This window comes from Periplaneta americana, chromosome 13 (genome assembly GCF_040183065.1).
Source record: "Periplaneta americana isolate PAMFEO1 chromosome 13, P.americana_PAMFEO1_priV1, whole genome shotgun sequence".
NCBI classification, from domain to species: domain Eukaryota; kingdom Metazoa; phylum Arthropoda; class Insecta; order Blattodea; family Blattidae; genus Periplaneta; species Periplaneta americana.
The window spans coordinates 38,480,110-38,502,961 of NC_091129.1; the positions used below are offsets into that span (position 1 = coordinate 38,480,110).

Consider the following 22,852-nt stretch of genomic DNA (forward strand, 5'->3'; position numbering starts at 1 on the left):
TCAAATGAAGCGTAGGCTATTTCACTTGTTATTTTTCTCTCATCATACTTCCACAGGATCCATGCTTCATCTCCTTAGATTATAAGAATAAGTTACATAGCAGATATGAATAATAGCAATATAGTAAAGAATTGAATAATACTTACTTAGGAAAGGTTTTATAGAATTCGGAGATTCATGACCGCCCGCAATTAATCCCGTCATCGGTCCCTACCCCAAGCAAGATTAATCCAGTCTCTGGCATCATATCACACCTCCCTCATATCCAATTTAATATTATCCTCCCATCATATGTTCAGGTTTCGTAATAAGCACTTTTTTACGGTGATGGGTTGTTAGCCCTTAGTTCAGCCCCAATCTGAAGGAACACTCCTTATCGACTGTCCGCAATTGTTTATTGAATATACAGTATTCACAGCTACCCACCTCTTCTATCCCCAAACTGAGGACGTGCCATGCCATGGTTATAGGGACCAAAAATGCATGGAAAATGGATTAATAATAATAATAATAATAATAATAATAATAATAATAATAATAATAATAATAATATTTATACCGACCACCGCTCTTGAGTAACGGCTAACTTGAGTGAACGTGAAGCCAGCCCTGTCCGGACTTTCTGTCACAACCAGAACGTACCGCGGACTTTTCGTCACAGTGTATTAAAATGTCATGCAGATATTTTGTCACAATATTAATATTGTCACAGGTACAGTACGTCACACTAAATATTATGTCACATGGACATTACAGTATGTCACGATATTTAGATTGCCAGTACATATTGTATATTGCCAATATAGTACGGAACAAAATAAATGTCATCTATGGTAACACAAACAAAATGGCTTTTATGGTAACATAAGCAAAATTAAAGTTAACAGAACTAAAAATTAGTGCAGTTAAATTTCGAAAATATAGATGAAACAAAATTCATACCTACAGCGAAATTAATTTATAAGGAGTAATTATATGTACCTCAAACATAGGCCAGTGAAAAATGGTATGCGATGGAGATGTGTTGATAGACATGGATGTGCTGCAATGATTACTACGTCAAATGATGAGAATGGAGCATCTGTGCTATGAGAAACAGAACATAGTCATGCGCCTGATTGGGGAATCTGCAATGCTGCTCAATTTAAAGAAGAAATTAAGAGTACAGCCGCCACGTCTGCGGAACCTTATTCATCGATTGTTCTAAATGCGATTGCTTCAGTGTCCAGCGAAACGAATGTTAAGCTCCCGAAGGAGGAAACATTGAGAAGAACCGTAAGACATTAGGAGGATGAAGATATGGTAGAGGGCGAAGAACACCAATGTTCCTTCCGAGAACATGGAACTCTCATTATAGAGCTCTTTTAAATTTGCCGCGTACGACTAACACATGTGAGGTTTGGCATAGCCGCATTAACAAAATGGTGGGCAAGGATCGTCCTTCAATCTATCATCTGTTGAACATCTACAAAATAAAGTCGCGAAGACACATCACGAAATTAAAAGACTGGAGAGGGGACATTCATCATAAAACAAAAAGAAAAAAATACTCGGAACTCGACAAGCGGGTCGAAAGGATTGTTGAAAGGTATCAGGAATATAATGATGAACAGAGGACTTTACAACATGTGCGAACACTTGGACACAATTTGCAGGTGCATTTTGAACGGTCTCAGGAATATTTTATGAAATATACTCAAACTCACAATAAATTTCCCTGTTTCTTTATATAAAAAAATAAATAAAGCGATATATTTTGTAATATTTTGTGAACTATCTAATACTCCCAATAGATTTACCTGTTTCTTTACAAATTTCAATAAAACGATATATTTCTTAATATTTTGTAAAATAGCTGATACTTTTATTAGAGTTATCTGTTCCTTTACGAATTTCAATAAAGTAATATATTTTGTAATATTTTCAAAATATCTTAAACTCACAATAGATTTACCTGTTTCTTTCCAAATATCAATAAAACGATATATGACATAGGCCTATAACAATGCTGCACATAAATTCTGCTGTGACGTGAAACTCTCATGAAAAGCAGCCATGTGACATTCTTCTCCTTATGATATTAATTCCGATGTAACATTATAGCCCTGTGACAAAAAATCTGTGACAAGAAGTCCGTGGTACGTTTAGCTGTGACAAAGTGTCCGGGAATCGAAACGAGCTGGCCCGGATTCATTTCCTGGTTTGGACAAATATGTTGTTGAGGTGTTTTCCGGGTTTTCACCTCAACCCATTAAGATCCTGTACTCATTTGGCCGGAATAATCACCTTTATCTCTCTCAGACGATAGAAAATCATATCTGTTAATAAAGTGTGTAAAATAACCAATTGAAAAGATAGTGGGAGTAAAATGTAGATGTGTTTACTTACATATAATTGTAAGAGTTAAAATATTACAACATAGTGTTAAATAAGGCAATTTGGTTAAAGAATGATTAACATAATGAAGGAAAGTTGATATATTATAAATAAATATTCTACAAAAGTAATGTTTAAAGAAAAATCAAATTCTAGATACAAAAAGCAGTTTTTCTGACAATCAGCTCTAAAAGTAATCAATGTCTGACAGTCGTTTACATTATGTACATTATAATAAGCTATTTCCTCTATTCACACTAGCATAAAGAATATAGGCTACATTGATGAAACATTATTTACACTATTATGCACCATTTACAAAAATACAAGGCTGTAGTATGTGAAATAAAATACTTTGCATGACAATATACAAGACTGTAAATATAGTGTAAATAACGTTTGACCAGTATCGACTTACGTTCTTTAAGATATTGTAAATTGAAATAGTAAATATTAGTGTAATAAAATTGTTAAAGTAGTCCATGTTTTGTTCCCCCTAAATTTACCAAACAAGAGTCGTGTGAGCACTCAAGTACTTCGCTTGCTAGATGAACACGCATCGTCCAAGACAGTGGAAATTCTACTGTAGTCTTCTAGGGCATGGAACGGTCCCTAGAGTCATAATGTCAAACGCCAAAGATGTGTTGTAATCCACGTACCCTTGCCGCAATCTTAGAAGACATGACAGATTTGACTAACTCGACGATAACTTCAGCAAAGGGATGTACGTTGATGATGTGGATCGCTTTCAGCCGCGTACTGAATGCTTTCTGAAAAATAGGATTTAAAACAAGTTATATTATGGACCATTACCTATTCCCTGTATTGAGAAAATGGTATAAAATAGATTTTTGATTGGCACCACACTTTAAACCAGGCCCTGGTTTAAATTATGGTGCCAACCAAAAATCTACTGGACCAATAACAGCAGTGAGCAGTACAGGCACTAGTGAGGGGCAGCTGAGAGCGCGTTGTTGGCTCTGTCACGTGGTCAGAAATGTATCCATACATTCGACTGCAGTACGGTGGTACTTCTTCGATTAAACGTGAAGAGATCCATTGTTCCAAATATTGAAAGAAAAAAACTTGTTGAAATGAAAATATGGAAAAATTTCGTAAATAAACAAATAAATATTTTTAAGAGACTTTAAAATTAATTTAGAAATGGTTGATTTGATATATTTGATGAGAGAATAAATATTTCTTCTAATACTTACGTGTTTCTATTGTAAATATTTGGATATGAAACGATATGTAGGCTGTTGTAAATATTTCAGACGTAGGAGATATTTTGGTGTATATTTTTAGGATAGCTCAGACTTTTTCAAATGAAGAAGATACATAGACCTATATATGGGTCATTCAGTAATTAGTGGCAACATTTGAATTAACAACAAAGAAAGCATTTTTGGAACAGTCACATTGTTGCAGTGCTCAGAAATAATCTCCTCCAACATGAAGAACCCGCCTCCACACCTCAGGGAGACGACGGATGCCATCCACAGCGTCTTGTTGTGCTAATCTTCGAAAAGACTGCTCTACTGCTGCTATAATTGCCTGTCTTTCTGAAGCGAACTCCTCTAAGTGGCAATTCACTTTTAGGGAAAAGGTCAAAATCACATGGACTCGTATCTGGAGAGTATGGAGGATGCTCCAGAACATCCCAGTTCCATCTGCGAAGTAAATTAACCACAGGTGCAGCTATGCGAGAGAAAGTTCTAGAAAGTAACTGCACTAAGCACCATTTACACGATTTCCGACACGAACTGAATAAGTGAGAAGGATACCGTCAAAATCATAACCAACAACGGTGTTCTTCCAGCAGTGCTCTTATAGCGTTCACTTGCCGATTATGGTCTGCCAGCCCCACGTTTTTGATTAACATCTTCTCTTCCGCTGCGAAATGCATTCGCCCACGATACGATGTGGTGTCTCTACCACAAGCTTGCAGTAGGCTAATTCTGCATGGCATTGTCGAGCATTCTTGCCTCTTGCAATCTTTGTTCGTATTTTCTAAACATTTTAGAGCGCTACAGATAACAGTCTACAAATTAAACTCACTACAAATAATTTATAAATGAGATTATTGTTTTCAAACTCACAGATAACACACATTAGATGCTCTTCTTTCTCATTGTTATCAGCTTGTATCATTTACCGCTGATAGCGTCACACACTAACATTGTTGCCACTAATTACTGAATGACCTATGTATATTTTTTTTTATTTTGTGCACACTCAATTGTTTCATGTATTTATATCAGCATTAGCTATTATCTTCAAAATATCCTCCGCGTTAGCTCTGTGGTAGCGTGTCTACCTCCAGACTAGCCGACCCGGGTTCAATTTCCGGCGGGGTCAACAATTTTCTTGTAAAATTCCTACCTCGGGATTAGAATGGCGGTGCACAACTTCTAATCACTAAATTGTGCACCAATATGCCTGAGTTAAATCCCAAATCTCTCCGCAGTACATATGAAGGGAAGGCATATGTCACTGTTGCCAGTGATTCGTCCGTCGGATGGGGACGTTAAGCCTGGCGGACCCCTTGGCGCTATTCGACAAGAGTAGGCTACGTCCCGGCACCGGGTTTCCCCTTCTCTCTTCCTCACCTTCATCATCATCCTCACCCATTCTCTACACTAGACTTACACAAACACTTAACATACACTCACCCTAATACACGACATAACTCTTCACAGATTACACATCATGTACAACGTGGCCCGCCGAAGTGGTGTACAATTTGAAAATGGCTCACAGTCCTGCCTTCTATCCGCAGTATGCGGAACCCGAATCACACAAGTGAAGTGGGTAGGCATTATTCGCACACACTATTTTGAAAATTATTATTTTAAAATTGATGGGATAATAATATTTTAGAAAATATACTACTTAGGTTCTTCTTTTTCTACTACTACTTCTTCTTCTTCTTCTTCTTCTTCTTCTTTCTGCCAAATTGAGGAATGGGCCGAAACCCGTTCCGAGGCTAAATTCTGTTTTGATCCGTCCATCTCATCTTCGGACGTCCTAGGTCACGTTTACCAGTTCACCTATACAGTAGGGCACTATGTGGGTATCTACTACTGACCATCCGCTGTACATGTTGTCTCCATTTATCTTTATATATTCATATTTCAGTTGCTATGTTCTCTTTCTCCAACTATCTTCTGATCTCTTCACTCCAGATTTTGTTTCTTAGTTTTGCTCCAAGAGTTGATCTCAAAAAAGCGCATTTGTACTGTTTCTAATTTTTATTCTGAACTCAAAACCCATGTTTCACTTCCACATTTTAACTTGATTTAGATATAACGGAATGAAATTTTAACTGTACTTCTTTCCTAATTGATTTAAGAAAATATAGTTTTGCACACTTTTGATCCTTCATATTTTTGGGTATTTACTTATTACTTTTTTAGGTTATTACGGAAATATTTAGTTTCTGAATATTTAGGTGTACATTTTTCGCAACTTCTCAGTAGAAGGATATTTTCCTAAAAGAAACGAAGATAAATGAAATTAATTTTATGTTGACATCTTACCTTAAAGAAGAAAAAGAAAAATGAAAATTAAAAAAAAAACATGCAACTGCTTGTGGTGGAAATATATATTTTATGGGTTGTAAAGGAACCTTTGAGGCGCGATATACGTTTCTTGACAAAAATTAATGTTCAACTATTTTCATACTTGAATTTTGACACTACATAACCCAGATGTTGAAAAGCATAGCTAGATAATACAATACCAAATACCACGGATATTAATAATATATTTAAGGACTATACTTAGTGTTTTATATTTTTCTGCACAGTGATGAATTCTTCTATTTCACCAGGAGAATGTCTAATGGTAATTATATAAGACGTAAATAATGTATACTTACATATAGTATTTTTAATCATACTATATTATAGGCTCTTATCAAATGCAATATGCTTATGCCAATTATGTAAGTTTATTTTCTCGAATACGAATGTTCTATTTATTTCAAATATCTTTATTTTAATTCCATTTAAAGTCTATCAACTGTTTAGAAAGTCAATATATGTGTAATTCCTATTATATCCATGTGTGATGGATATCTGTATTTTGTAATCAAACTCTGCACAGCTGTTTAGCTCTAGATATAACAGTCAGAGCTGGCAGTGTTAGGCTGGGTCTTAACAGGAGAGTAAAATATCCTAATACTAGATCTCAGACATCTAGTTCCTCGCTACTCAGCGACACCTCTCTACTTGCCGTCTTAACATAGAAACTAGAGGCAGTATTTATAGACAATCTTGGCGCGGGTTTCTGGTGAATGATCAGCGAACTAAAGATTTTCGTATTCATAAACCAGTGTTGGCTTCATGATATGATACGAGGGGGATCCAGGAAATAACGACCGTTTTGTTGTAATAATTAAAAAAATATATTTATCAAAAAAAAATTTGACATAACTGAAGCTTCCTTTACTTCTCTACATAATCACCACCTACATTTAAACATTTGTCGTATCTGTTCACTAGCTTTACAATTCCCGTGTTATACTCCTCTGCCGCCAGTTCATTAAGCCAGGTGTTCACTGTCTTCTTCATCTCTTCATCACTTCCAAAACGCGTACCACCCAGAAAGTCTTTCAGCTTAGTGAAAAGGTGAAAATCGCTAGGAGCAAGGTCTGGACTATAGGGCGGATGATCAAAGATTTCCCAACCGAATTGATCCAGCAATTCTCGAGTTGAAGCAGCAGTGTGCGGGCGGGCGTTGTCGTGAAGAAGCACAACTCTTCTCGAAAGCATTCCTCGCCTCTCGTTTTGGATGGCTCGCCGTAGTTTTCGTAAAGTCTCACAATAACGATTTGCATTGATCGTAGTGCCTTTTGGCATGAAATCCAGCAAAAGAACATCTTTGCGATCCCAAAAGACAGTAGCTATGACTTTTTGTGTTGAGAGAGTCTGTTTGAATTTTCTCGGTTTCTTGGGTGATGATGGATGATGCCACTGACGTGATTGGCGCTTGGTCTCTGGGGTGTTGTAAGACACCCAGGCCTCATCACCAGTCACAATTTGATCAAGAAAGGCGTCTCCATCTGTGTGATATCGCATCAAGAATGTCAATGCTGAGGACATTCTCCGAGTTTTGTGTTGGTCACTCAGATGCCGTGGAACCCATCGTGCACAGATTTTGTGGTAGCCAAGATGTTGCGACACAATTTCACCAAGCAAAGAACGAGAAATGTCAGGAAAGGCAATATGCAATTCGTCGAGTGATGTGCGCCTGTCTTGCAAGATTCTGTCGTTCACTTTAGTCTTCAGGTCTTCTGTGATGAGTGATGGGCGTCCGGGTCGAGTTTCATCGTGGAAATTTGTTCGCCCATTGTTGAACATTTCGCACCATTTTCTCACATTTCTTTCATTCATTACAGTATCACCATACACTTCTTTCAATTGCCGGTAAATTTCTGCAGGTTTCAAATGTCGGGCATTCAAAAATCGAATCACACTCCTCACCTCACAGTCGGCGGGATTATCAATCACGTCGTTCATTTTGAAGTAACACAAAATGAACAATGGCGACTTGTTGCAACCAGTACTCACAACATTATGAGAACACATGTTAAGGAAGCCAGTTGACCTTCAAACAAGGAAGGGGAGTCAGCTGCGCGGCGGGTATGCGCGAACGGTCGTTATTTCCTGGATCCCCCTCGTATGAATCCTGTACAAGTAATCAGTCGATACCCGGGGCTAGTTTAGCACGCTCGTAGCTCGGGCTAGCGAAATGTCTATGAATAGCACATGTCTGAAATCCAGTGTAGGAAATTTTAGTCTCCCGTCAAGACCCAGCCTTATTCCGTGGGCTTAAGCCATTCTCTGCTGCTGCACGTAATGTTAAGTTGACAGCCAAGCAATAATTCTGCACACAATTCAAATTTTCAACCATAAAATTAAACAAAAGTGTTTATGCATTTAGTTTAATAAATAAATAATTGAAGTAATTTATTAACTTATTTCCATATCTCTAACATCGTTCTTATTGTCATTTTTAATATTTCAAACAAATTATAATTCGTACGAATTTTAACAAAAGGTTTTGAATTCGCCAATAAATAACAATTTGAATTATAATAAAAATTTACGACATTCGGACTTCGTTTATAATTTAACCATAACGTATAATTTATTCGATGACTTTCTTATTTATAAATAGCTTTATAATTTTTATGTGTAATGTTTTAAGTCTACATAGACGTATAACATTTTGAGGGTGAGATAGGATCACATTCTTTATGCCGAAATATTTCTGGAAACATGTTCAGTTCTATCAGTAGAAAAACATTTGGGGAACCTAGCGAATTTGGAGTTTAGAGAAATTTCTTTGTAGCGCTGTAAGCGCCTGGATGTCCAACGCTGTGAAGTAACGGTTTGCGCGTCTGATCCTGAAAGGGGCGGGCCCGGATTCAAGTCCTGGTTGGATAATGTTACTTGTTTGAGATTTTTTTCTGAGTTTTCTCTTAATTAATAGAAGCAGAATTGATGAGTAACTTTCGGCGTTTTACCTCGGAATCATTTCGCCATCATTAACTTACACATCGTCAACATTCTCCATACAATAGCACGGGTTAAGGTCACGCTGCGGCGTCTTCTACTTGTACACAAGCGCGACCGTTCGGCTACCCAATCATTCACAGAATACAAATGGTGAGCACAATAAACCTCAGACTGCTTTCGTGTCCCTCTTCCGTACAAGAGGATAAACAGAACGCTCCTGGATAGCATCAATCGCCCGTCACTTCCCTTTATCACACAGTTGTTGTATGTTAGATGTATTGCTCAATGAGTCCGTTTTAGAATGGAGGAAGGTTACAAATATTGTCTAAATTAATTTAGTTTTCTGTTAATGCACCCCCTATAAGGGGGTAGATCACCTTATACAAACGTAATCAGAGTTTCTTTATGAAACAAATATACTAGGCTACTTGTAACTACTGTACAAAGTTTCATGAAAATCTGTTAATTAAGAGAAAGGTTAATTTTCTCTATATGCCATGATTCTCTCTCTTTCTCTCTCTCTCTCTCTCTCATAAAGAGGAAGAACACGAAGTCTTTACACACCAGCCTGAGACTTTTTCTGCTCACACCTCCTATTCTGTGAAAGATTGGATAGCCGAATGGCTACGCTTTTGTACAATTACAGGACGCAGCACCGTGAACTTAATCAGGGCTATGGTAGGGATGATGATGATGATGATGATGATGATGATGATAATATGTGAATTAATGATGGCTAAATGAGTCCGAGGTTTACCGCAGGAAGTTACCCAGCAATTCTGCGACAGTTGTTTCAGGAAAACGCCAGAAAAAATCCCCAATCAGGTAATGTGTCCCAACCAGGATTTGAACTTGGGCCTTCACGTTTGACGTCACACGTGCTGTTACTCCACAATGGTGGACAAATGCCAAGGTTGCCAGATTCTCTCGTCAGGAATCTAGGACAGATGATGATACCGCGTATCTTAAAATCACTAAACATTTGAATTAATAATTAAATTTGCAATACAACTAATTGTATAGGGCCTAAGCTTTAAAATTTGTTAAATTTTTGCTAGATTATAAAATTCCGTTGGATGTATTGATAAAGTCTGCAAAAAAAAATAATGTCATATTAGTCCGATCTATATACAAAAAGACCGATAATATTAGAAGGTTCAGATACCATCAATAATTAATTAAATCAACTTCGAAAGAGAGTAAAGAATAAAAATATTGTACGTTATAATACCTACACACACTATAGCCCTATAGTTTTTATTTCAATAGAGCCTGATAGGAAGTGTCAGGTGACGATGATGAGAACATTCAACGTAGATTGGACAGGATATTAAGAAATGAATAAGGAATTTTGGCAAAACATTGCATTTTCCAATTCTTTTTCCATCTCAATCCAGAAAACACCATTACAATTGAGATCAAGCCTGGGAAATCCAGGACGCCTGGAAACCCTGATTAATACAAGGGATAGTTTACTTTATACAAACGTAACACTAGTCGACAAAAATGAACTTTTTTTCTTTCACAAGAAGTAAAATAACATTTCCTAGAAGAATATTTCGTGCTGAATTCAAATATAATTTCAGTTTTTCCCCATCGTGCAGGAGTTTTTTGTGATATTCATTTGAATTTTTATAATATTCTAAAAAAATCTGTAACTAGCTCTCTAACTCAACATTATAACTACTCATTCTGTCTTACCTAGCAAGTGGTAGATAGTGATTTTCGGGCATATTTTGCATCTGGAACGTCTGTCTTCTTGGTCCAACAGTAGTCAGCCAGCATATTGGAACATAAACCACAGAGCAAAATCCGGAGTCATCTACGTCAGGTTAAAGACATTCAGGGCTTAAGGACTCCAGGGATTTACAAGATTCCATGCGAGTGTGGCGAAGTATACATAGGGCAGACTGGCCGCACAATAGAAGACAGAATCAAAGAACATAAGAGGAACCTGAGGCTGTATTACCCGGAAAAATCTGCAGTGGCGCAACACAGCATAGAAAAGGAGCATAAAATACTGTTTGACCACACCAAGGTCATTAACAAATCAAGCCACTACTGGGATCGTACAATCAAGGAGGCCATAGAGATCCAGCTGGAGAAAAACAACTTTAACAGAGACAGTGGACTCCAGCTCAGTCAGGCATGGACACCGGCCTTAGACCAACTCAGGCCCTCTTACAATCAAGGTCATGAAGATCACGGACCGAGGACGGCAACCGATTCCAACCGGCGGAACAGGGCTCGCCGCCCGCCAAACTTCACGCAGGAATCCCGGGAGGGGCGCAGCTTACGAGCGATGACAATTCCCGGCCCCGGATTGGCCGATCCGCCAACCAATCCCGTTTCACCTGAGACAGCCTAACATCTATATAACCTTTCGACTTTCTGTTCGGACATCACTTCCCTGAAGATGGCTGCAGAGATAGCAGTCGAAAGCTTGGAGCATTCCAAAATCTTAACTCGGCTGATATCCCGCGAAAACATATTAGCGAACCAACGCCGAGAAAGCCTCAAATCATACATGAACAAATATCATTACAGAACACAATACCATTTTCTTCAGAGAAGCAGTCCTTGAAATCACTATGGCGGCCACGATAACTACATATTCTTACATCTTTTTGGAGTAGATTCCACCCTTTGAGTCTGGAAGCTAAACCTTCAGCTTGCTGTTTAGACAGATTTAAATCCCGAATCAGGTCATTAAGGTCTTTCTGATTGGGAAAGTATGGTTCTGATGAACAGGTATTGGCTTCAAATGTAGGATCACTTTTATTTCCATCTGAAGCATTATCAGTTTCAGTTAGGTCAGAATCAGAGTTATTACCTAAGGTCGTATCGGCATATACTGGTACAGGGAACTGTTCATTGTGTAAGACAGGTCTTATTGCAGATTTAAAATTAGGATACCTAACTGTATGTTTTGTTTTAGATGTGATTCCTGTAATATTTGTCAAACAGAAATAACAATCACTTAAATGATCCTTCGGTTCCCTCCAAATCATAGGAATTGCAAATGGCATACGATGTGTACCCTTTTTCCATCCAGTCAGCAATCTAACACACGAAACACAGCATGTATTTGGGGCCCAGTTCTTATCAAAATCACCAGCCTGACAGCCAAAGTAAAGTTGATAACACTTATTTACAAGTGGGGTCAAATGTCGCCTCTGAGACTTGAAGGTCAGCTCACCACAAATATAGCAGAAACTGTCTACATGATTTACACACTTTCTTGGCATGATGAACAACACTAAGCACTAAAACACTACATACACAATACACTTCCGAAAAGAAAGGAAGGAACTATCTCACTACTGAACAAACTCACGGCGAGCTCGATACTGACACATCACAATGCCGGATGAACAGGTCTGAGCATGTCCAAACATGAATGAACCTGCACAGGATTGTTTTATGGTGCTTCAGCATAATATTACAAATCATTTCCTTAAATACAGCTTGGATAAAATCGCTACATATGAGGTAACGGTTCCTATGACAGGTCAAAGAAAACGGTAAAATCTGATTTTAAAAAGTAGCTGTCACAAAAAAAACTGTGCCTGATGGAAAAATTCTGACCACATATCTGAATTCAGTACGAAAAACTGCACTAGAATCACTAATCAGATTTCTTGTGAAGAAAACCTTGTCGACCAGTGAATCAGAGTTTGTATACGAAACAAATATACTTTTATAATAACTGTACAATTCTTAATGAAAATCTGTTAGATAGGAGAAAAGTTATTAATATTTTCCAGCAAGATTTGCGTTCCCAATCACTGTGTCCTGGTTTTAATACATTGCATGATCAGATCATTACGTCAGAACATACACCAATCACCCACAGTTGTTCAGAGTTCAGTTTTACTTAAATGTTTAGAGATGCCACAGCAACGAACGGATGGAGTCAAAATGGTAAACCTCTCACTGTTACAGAAGTGTATAGACAACGTGTTTCTGTTAGTAAATATAAACCTACGTAACACTGACTTGCATAAATGAACTTTTGCTTATAATTCTTATTAATAAGGAATGAGAAGCTATCGATTACTACTATTTCAATGAGAAAAAGTACGAAAATTGAATGTCATTAATACTGAGAAGTGTTACGAGAAGAAAATGCAAACTAGGTAAGTACATTTAATGTTGACATAGTACACACACACAATTACCTGGCTGATTGTAGACCTGGTGGCCGGCAGTATCTTCGAGGGGTGAATACAAGTAAACTGCCCCTTCCCCTTTGCTCTCTCAGCAGCCTTTCCTTCAGTTACCGCAATACAGCATCTACGGCCAGGTCTACATGTACACTGTACTTTGCCAGGTAATAAGCCCAGATAGCCTTGACTAACAATGTACAGTAAGAAGAAAGTGTTTTGTTTTCGCTGTACATGCGTATGTACATTTTTCTAGTTTTACAATTACTTTTGTGACTAATAAAATAAGTATCTAAAAGTTAAGAGTGATTACAAGTACCTCCTACGTACTACAAACAGGTGAGGTCCTGTGTCATGGCCAGCACGATCTCCTGACTTGAATCCTTTGGATTTCTATCTTTGGGGACGGTTAAAAACATCGTCTATCAAGATCGTCCCACAACAAAAGATGACATGAAACAGCGAATTCGAGAGACCTTCCAGTTACTTGACCACACCAAAGTGTTAGGAGTCGCTGACAGTGTTAGAAGAAAGGTACGGATGCGTGCTGCTCAGAACGGCAGACAGTTCGAACATTTGTAAAATTTAATGGCATTGTTCAGTCCTTGAGTAACATCTATCAACATTAATTGTCTTCTTTATATTTTTTTTTATTTTATTGGGTTATTTTACGACGCTGTATCAACATCTAGGTTATTTAGCGTCTGAATGAAATGAAGGTGATAATGTCGGTGAAATTAGTCCGGGGTCCAGCACCGAAAGTTAACCAGTACTTGCTCGTATTGGGTTGAGGGAAAACCCCGGAAAAAACCTCAACCAGGCAACTTGTCCCGACCGGGATTCTTACCCGGGCCACCTGGTTTCGCAGCCAGACGCTTTGACCGTTACTCCACAGGTGTGGACTCTTTACATTTTCGTATTGTAACATTTCTCAATATTGATGGAATGTTTTTCGTACGTTTTCTCATTGAAAGAGTAGGAATTGATAAAAAGTTTCGTATGAAAGTTCTTTGTTTTGAAGAGCTCTATCAAATGGTACCTTATTTGACCCCGACTCCCATTTGAAACTTTAAACTGATACGTCACTGACCCTACTTCCTGTTAAGGCTGTTTGATGAAATCAAGCTCAAATGAAAGTTCACATGTGCTTTATTGCTAAATATTTTTGTCTGGAAAATTTTAATGCACTAGTTTCCGAAATAAATTACTTACGGATAGTCTGAATCACTCATTGCATTTTCGTAAGTTTTCTCATTGAAAGAGTAGGAATTAATAAAAACTTTTCCTATAAAGTTTTTTTTTAAAAGCTCTATCAAATGGTACCATATTTGACCACGACTCCCATTTGAAATTTTAAAATAATACGCCACTGACTCTATTTCCTCTTAAGGCTGATTGATGACTTCAAGGTCAAGTGAAAGTTCACATGTGTTTTAGTAATAATTATATTTTTATCTCAAAAAATTTAATGTACTAGTTTCCGAAATTACTTTTACGGGTGGTCTGAATCACCCTTGTAACAAACGCATACAAAATCTTAGCTGGGGTATAAAAAAATGAAAAGTTAAATTTCCTAATGCAGTTACGAGGTTTTAAAAATAAGTCAACTAAATGTAGGTCAGCCTCGGTAGCGCAGTTGGTATAGCGATGGCTTTTTGTTCTCGAGGTTGTGGGTTCGACCCCGTCCCAGGTCGATGTCATTTAAATGTGCTTAAATGCGAGAGGCACCTGCCAGATTTACTGGCATTTAGAAGAACTCCTGCGGGACAAAATTCCGGCACACCGGCGATACTGATATGACCTCGGCAGTTGCGAGCGTCTTTAAATAAACCTTAATTAAAAAAAAAAATAACGGAATGTACCAAACCGTTGCAGCACTGAATACCAGTTTAGGAAGGCAATTTCAGTAGATTCATTTCTGTGTACGATATACTTACATATCTTGCTGAGTCTGAAAAGAAAGGAAAGTCCGGATACACAAGAGATAATTCGTAGTAATGCAATCAATTTCGTAAACTGAATGCCATATCGCACAGATGCATATTTCATTCACGCGAAGGGTGTTACAAAGATAGTAACTTAGATAAGTTCATCATGTCGGAGTTCGAGTGATTTCCGACATGATGAACTTACCTACTATATTTGCAGTTTATTTATCCTGTAATATCAATTTTTCTGAAAGAATCGGGCTTGGCTCTGTCGGCAACATGGCCGTGGGTTTTTAGATGAATACGGATAGCTTAAATCGCCAGGTCTAGACGAGATGTTTCGTTTGGCACCAAAAGCAGAACGCTAGCCTATCGCAGTCGCGAGATATACTGCCAGGAAACTTTTACCCACGCCCAAAGTGACTTCCAATTACTCGTGCCCCCAACTGCGCCTCGCATCGTAGTCGTATTCCCCATTGAACGAGACTTCATTTATTTCAATAGTGTTATTAGTCACGCAGTTTAGTGTCAGAATGAATCACCTACAAAAGTTATATCGCAGTCTCCGTCCTGGTAGCCCATGATATGTTGGTCTGATTTTAAAAAAACGTATTCACGTCAAAATTAGGTAAAACCATAAACTAATGGAAAAGCTCTTTACAAAAAGGGAATGGCTCCATTTTGTGGTGAAAGTAATGTTTTGCTTGTTTCTGCGTTAAAAATATGCCCGACATTTTAATACAAAAACGGTGTGATTCCGAGCATTTCGTAATAAGTTACAGTGGAATTGTAACTGAGCTCCCAATCGTTTCGTTGCAAAAAGGAGGCAGCTCCTGCAGATGTAGGCCTATACAGAGCGAACTGTAAGTTCAGGGGCTTTTTCTTTGACAAATCTCAAAGAAGAATGTTTAATACAGTTTTGGTCGTTGTTGCTTCTTTTGAGATAAAAATTCTTTTTATTAAACATATCTTAGCGTATCTGAGAAAGCCATTAATTAATTTTCCAGTATGCTCAGTCATTTTAAGAGAGCAGTCTATTCATTCATTCATTCATTCATTCATTCATTCATTCATTCATTCATTCATTCATTCATTCATTCATTCATTCATTCATTCATTCAAAGTGTTTGCCCAAGGGCAAGTCTTTCACTTCTAACCTAGCATTCTCCAGTCTTTCCTTTTTATGGCTTCCCATTAGTTTCCGAATATAATCCATATATCTTAATGTCATCTATGTAGTATATTATGCATTATGATAATAAATTATTTAAATAATTTTAGTTTTTTCTTTTAAACGTACATAAATTTGATCCGAACAAATGTAACTTTTCGCTCTGCAAAAGAACTTTACATTGTTATACTGGCTCGTATCAAATTTCTGTACATTTGAAGGATAAAACTAATATTTTTTCAGTAATTGGTTATCATAATTCATTGGTCTGTTAAAATGACTTAGCATTTTGGGAATTAAATCAATGGCTTTCCCAAAACGAGCCATGAAATGTTTCATATAAAACAATTTTTATCTCGAAAAGAATGCAAAACGAGCAAAATTGTATTAAACTTTTAGCTTGACATATCTGTAAGAATAACTTCCTGAAATTAAAGACCTTACTTACGGTTTAACCCAAGGAAGATAGATTGGAAGGTACTGGCCAACAGATCCGTCACGCACTGCTCGTGTCGTCATCTGCCGTCAAGGCTTGGCCTTTAACATGCCTCGTACTATGGAAAGCAATAAACTGAAGATAATTATGGCATTCAAAAAAAGACTATTGTGATCCCAAACAAATTTTCAATTACTGTGAGCTCTTTTGACATTGCTGAAACACTTATTACTTTACAACGAAATATGAAAATATTACAGAATGACTCTCTGTGAAGAATATTATATTATTGTGCTCACATTAAGTAGTTGATGATTTTCTTAATTTTCTTCAGTGTCTTACGTCTAGTTGTAGACGATTTGCATTTTTTCTGCCCTTGTCGGCGTTTGGTGAGAGCTTTTATGATGATCGAGTTGTGGAGAATCATTCAATAACGATTGGTCCATAGATCTACTAGAGATCTTTTCGTTCCTTATATTTGCAAATGTTTGTTCTACGCTTTTGAAATTGTTTAGTGTAGTCCCATGATATTCCTCAAAACATTTTTCAATTTTGTAAACCACACGATTCCAGTCAACAGAAGGACGAATATTTCTTCGTGAAACACACTGTAACCAATCGGATTTCCTAGCTTCACAGTTTTTTTTGACTATAGAAGGGTTTGTTTGCAGTATACAAACACACACACAGACACTTCGATATTTCTTTTTCAATCAGTAACAAAGATAACCGACTAACATTTCTAACAATTCACTTTTTTCTGATATTCGTTAAGACTGTACATTAATATAGGTACATAGTTAGACAGAATGAAGTTCCGAAAGTCGTATGTTTTGTATTAATTGTTGTGATAAGTGCGTGAGAATAATGTAATTTTTAGTTAAAAATTGAAAAACAAAATCTGTACGAAACAAATAACACATATTTTACCTTCAGAACACTACCAATTAAAGAAATCATACTTCAGAATAGTTCATTCTCTATTTGTAATATTGTTTTATCCTTAAAACTAAAGAATGAAGGTATTTACTAACAACTTCAAATTAGTTTAACTCTGAAAACATTGAGATTAAGATACATGTTTATACGACATATTTTGCTATCTCTTTTTTGTAGTTTAAGATATGATATCGACAAAGAAATTGTGAATTCGGTGCAAAAGTGAGTAGCAATATCCAATTGTATTGCAAAAAGTGAATAGCTTCATTATTTGTTTATATTTTACCCCCCTAAATTGCTGATTATAATAAAAGGTTGAATGATAAAATGAAACTCATAGGTACCTAGAACATAGTCTGGAAAAGGAAAGAAACTCAGTTAAAATTTAATTTTTTAGAACGTTTTTTGTGGTTTTCCATAACTTTTAAAAGTGGAGCTGCCTCGCTTTTGCAGGGAGCCCTTCAATTGCTTTGAAGAAATTTTGTTATTTTGTTCAATGACAGAAGAGAAATGTTCATAAGCGTACTTTTTCTGAAGCACGAAAATAGCTGAAATTTAAGTTGTCTGGTTAAATCAGAGAAACGTTTTGCAATCCTACCCCAGTCATTGTATCAATATGGCAGGAGTAAGTCTTAACTGGAACAGATTTCTCAGAATGCGTCACATCTAGGTTTACGGCACTCACACTGAGAGTTCGCGAAATAATTTGCTCTTATAAGTAAACTAACAAGACCTACCTATACGTATCATCTAAGAAAGTTCATCTGAATTTTCATAACAGGCACTGCGCTGAATAAGATATTAAAAGAAGGAATTACCACAATGCAGGTTTCGGCTTTCTTCATGGACGGAAATGAAAACTTGGTCACGTGCCCGAGAGTGTAATGGGCCAAATCAATGACGAAGATGTCTCTGAGACTGTAGTCCTCACACATTCTGATTTCGAAAGTCATCAGAGACATTCTGTACCAATCTTCTATCACAAAATCTGTTGGGTCATTTGACAGAACCCCGAAACATACTACTCGATCATATTCCGGCGCCATCTGGGGCATAGGTGTGTAGTATCTGAAAAAAGACAATATTAAATTTCAGTGGTTAAATAAATTGTTATTGAAACATGTACATTTGTTCAATAAATGATTTCGCTGTTACCATATTAAATTCATATAATACAGAAAAGGCAAATTTTATTGCCCTAAAGGAGAACTACTGAGGAACAATCGCCACCATAAAGTGAGAAGCTCCATCGCAACCACTCTTCGGAAGGCAAAGTAGGAGGTTTACGAAGAAGTGGACTGCTTGGCTGAGAATGGTTCAACGAGAAGAACAGACTTTATAGCCATCGATCGCCGGAATTAAAGAAGCCTCATTCTTGACCCCACTGTCCGTTTTGAGAAGGATGATCAACAAGCCAATAACTTTAACGATGAAAAGAAGTCTATTTACAACCCATGTATTCCTCACTTCAGTGAGAGATACAAAATGAATATTAATACATGGGAAGTGAAAGGACTTCATTTTGGCGCTAGGGGAATTTCATTTAAGTTAACAAAAACCATTCTCCTTTCTCTCAAATTTTCTAATGAGGACATTAACAAAATTTGTCTAATAGTATTGAGAGATTCGTTATCCATGTATTTTTTTTTCACTTCATTTCATTACTCTTCAATGTATTTTCATCTTATGTTTCTCCGAAATCAAATTGTACTTTATTTTTACATTAACATTGTTCCGTATTCTCTCCGCAATCATATTGTATTTTTCATTTAACCTCTGCTTTGTATTCTGGATCCTAGTGGTCAGCCATAGATTTCGGCCAGATGTCCAAAATTGTGGAATTTGTGTACTGGTATTTAGAAAGCTTTTGTTTGGAGTTACTGTAGACCTACTTGAAAAATAAAATTTGTTTGAGAATATGTTCAATTCCAAATAACTGTGTTACTGCAGCAACTTTAAGCTTAAAAATAATAAAATGACCAGAAGATTGTGTTGGATGTTATGTTGACCATTAAACAAATACACAAAGAATGTATCCACTTGCAAGAGTATTGTTTCAATACAAGAAAAGAAAATTGCAATACTAGAGAAGCAGTGCTACGATGGCTCAATGCAAAATCTATAGACTTATTAGCTAATGGACCCGGTGGATTCACCCTGAATTTCAACTTGTGTTGGTCGAGCTCGTGGTCCATGCTTTTCCCCGGGTATGCCGGTGTCCTTATGATATCCTAACAATTATTCTCCATCATCACCACTAGGATTGTAATTTATATCCACCGCCTGTTGTGCACTCTGGATAGTATCTGACGAACTAAGAAGTCTACAGACGCTGGTACAGACATTCATTCTACCTCACTTCGATTATTGCGACGTTTTCTTCAGTGATCTCAGGATTGATTCCGCTCAGAAACTACAGCGTGCTCATAACGCGTGGGTCTGCTTCATTTGTAATGTTCGATACTATGATCATATCTCACCTTCTTTCGAGAAGTTATCATGGCTTAGGTTACATGAGAGGGGAAATCTGCACTCACTTTCTCTCTTATATCGAATTATGCACACTTCATCCCCCTATTATTTATTCGCTCGTTTTCATACTCTCTCTCGCTATCATAATATTAATACTCGATCACAACGCGATAACACGCTAGAAATTCCACATCACACATCATTTCTGTATTCCTCATCTTTCACTGTTGTTACCTCTCGTCAGTGGAACCCTCTGCTGCCTGAAGTCAAGGGCTGCCGAACATTGAAATCTGTCAAATCCAAGTTAAAAAATTATCTTATGACGAGTTGCCAAACTAACTTATTATAATGACAAGTGTTGTATTGCATGTTTCCCACGTATTCACATTTTTTATGTTCTAGTGATATTTAATTTATTTTATATTTTTGTTTTCATATTTTCCGATAATGGTATATCTATAATGTGATAAGTTGAGCTATATATAATCATAATTTTCCTCACTGTGTGTACCTAAAGATATTGTATTCATTGTATGCTTTGTACTGCACTATTTTATTACTACTATTAGTATTATTATTATTATTATTTTACCACTATTCTGATTTATTATTATTATTATTATTATTATTATTATTATTACCAATAATTGTTTTATTTTTTATACTTTGTAGGCCCATGTCTAATTTATTTTGACCTGCTGTTCACATTTTATTATACTTTTTCCATTTTTTCTGTATGTTATATATTATATCTGATTTCTACTTATTTGTTGTTTGCATTTTATTATTATTATCTTACTGAGTACTGTGTGTAAAATTGTAGTGTACTTTGTAAATTTGTAGTATTTTTTGTAACGCAGTTTTACTCCTGGTTGAGTGTTAGAGAAGGCCGTATGGCCTTAACTCTGCCAGGTTAAATAAATCATCATCACCATCATCATCATCATTACTCTTCTCGGCACTGGCTACATCTTTGAGCTTACCCGTAAAGGCGGAGACAACAACGTCAAGCTAAAAGTCTCGTTGGTGGATATACTGTAAACTAGAGAACCTATTTTTGTAAAATTTTACGAAGTGTTGGATACCTTATTTTGAAAAGTTATGTTCTTATAAGTGAAGATCTGAATTGAGAAATATAACAAGTGCAATATAAACATAATTTGACATTTTTTCCGTGCTATGTGTTCTTTGTATAGGCTACCATTCTTTAAAAAAGAATAACCCAAGTATTACTTTAAACTTTTGTTTTTTAATCATACAAATATATATCTGAGTGGGCTCACTCTTATATGGCAAGTCTATAGTTTTTATGCTCTCCTGTAAAGTTTACTGCAATGAAATTCACTTTTATTTGAAGAACAGTGTAAGTCCAAGTCATGTGAAACAGAGTGGCACAAAGAATGATGCCATTAATGGGTTAGATACTAGTGTGCAATGTTCGAATATGTGAGCGGATGTCAAGATACAACAAACTTCGCCGTACCCCGTAGGCATCCCAACAGCACGTGGAAGTGAAGCATGTAAACTAAAATAACCGAGTCCATTGAAAACCGGTAAGAGGTCTTATGTTCGGTTCATATTTGCCAAGCCTCTGTAGAAGCGAAACTCCCTTTGCGTTTGTTCAATCTTCCCCTTTCCTTAGCCTATATATGTTCAGTGCCTTTTTCCAGAGTTCCTTTTCTCCATTCGCCTTTATGCTTTAACTGCATAAGGGTATCAGGCACATATCTTGCAAACTTACGCATAGTAATGAGTGTAGGTAACTTTTTTGTTATTAATATGAATAAATATTCACAAAAATAGACATAGCCTATAAATAAATGAAACAAAATATATTTAAAAACCTCATGTATTCGAAGTACCGACTAGTACTCTGCAATGTTCAAACATAAGAGAGAAAACCAAGACATTGCAAACTTCCTCTTATTCCATATGAAAACTAATCGCAAGATATCCTTAAGCGGTCTAAAATACTGTCGTGCAATGTTCGAACATGAGAAAGACAACCAAGACATTAGAAACTTTGTCTTATGTCATATTTAATATGAAAAACTATGCTAAAATATGATGGTGTGGGAATGGAGCAGAGCGATAATTTTATAACAAGGAGGAAAAAACACGACAGGCCTTGTCTTGCAGAGCGAACATCGAAGAATGCCGAATTTCCTCATGCTCCACTAATTTGAATCGAACATAGTGCTTGTAATGCATGTCCCTAAGACTTTCATCATCCGTATAGTCACACAAATATTGTGTCCGAGCAATTGTGATTAATTTGAATATCACATAAAGAATGTAATTATAGACATTTTCTGTCGGCAATTGGTATAGTAATAACTGTCGTGTATTTTTAAAACATAATGTGATATACCTATATGTACGTATATTTCTGTCGATGTTTAATCATATTTTTGTAATAATAATTACCTGTCCTTACAGCTAAATAAAATTTCACAAGGATTGTTCTAAAATCTTTACTCAGCTGAAAGCATGATGAGATGGGAGGGGAAGGTAGGAGAAGCCAGGTAAACTTCAAGGGCACAGATCATACAAGACGCAAGTCGGAGTGATCTGTGATAGATCCCCTTCTTCAAAGCAGACTACGGTTCTTGTCACGCTCGACAAACTTGAACCGAAAATAGAGCTTGAAATGTACGACACTAGTAGATACCTACTATATATCATAATTAGGCAGCGCATTTTCGTTCCCAAACTCACACAGGGTCGAGTAGTTTCGTCTGGTAGCTACAGCTGTTACGTCACGTGAATATGTAAGCAATGTCTAATTGCAGGCAGGTATGCATGGGGCCATTAAATAATAATTATGTACTGTATTG

The 22,852-nt window shown here is 36.7% G+C and overlaps 1 protein-coding gene across 1 annotated transcript in view; it reads right to left on the reverse strand.

The window, feature by feature from the left end:
* Positions 1 to 22,852, reverse strand: part of LOC138711813 (alpha-tocopherol transfer protein-like) — a 56,385-nt gene that overhangs the window by 13,927 nt on the left and 19,606 nt on the right. Inside the window, exons 4-5 of the mRNA XM_069843065.1 lie at positions 18,362 to 18,611; positions 3,036 to 3,146 (exon numbers count right to left, since the gene is read on the reverse strand). Coding sequence (XP_069699166.1) covers positions 3,036 to 3,146; positions 18,362 to 18,611 — 361 coding nt within the window. The remainder of the gene's footprint in view (positions 1 to 3,035; positions 3,147 to 18,361; positions 18,612 to 22,852) is intronic.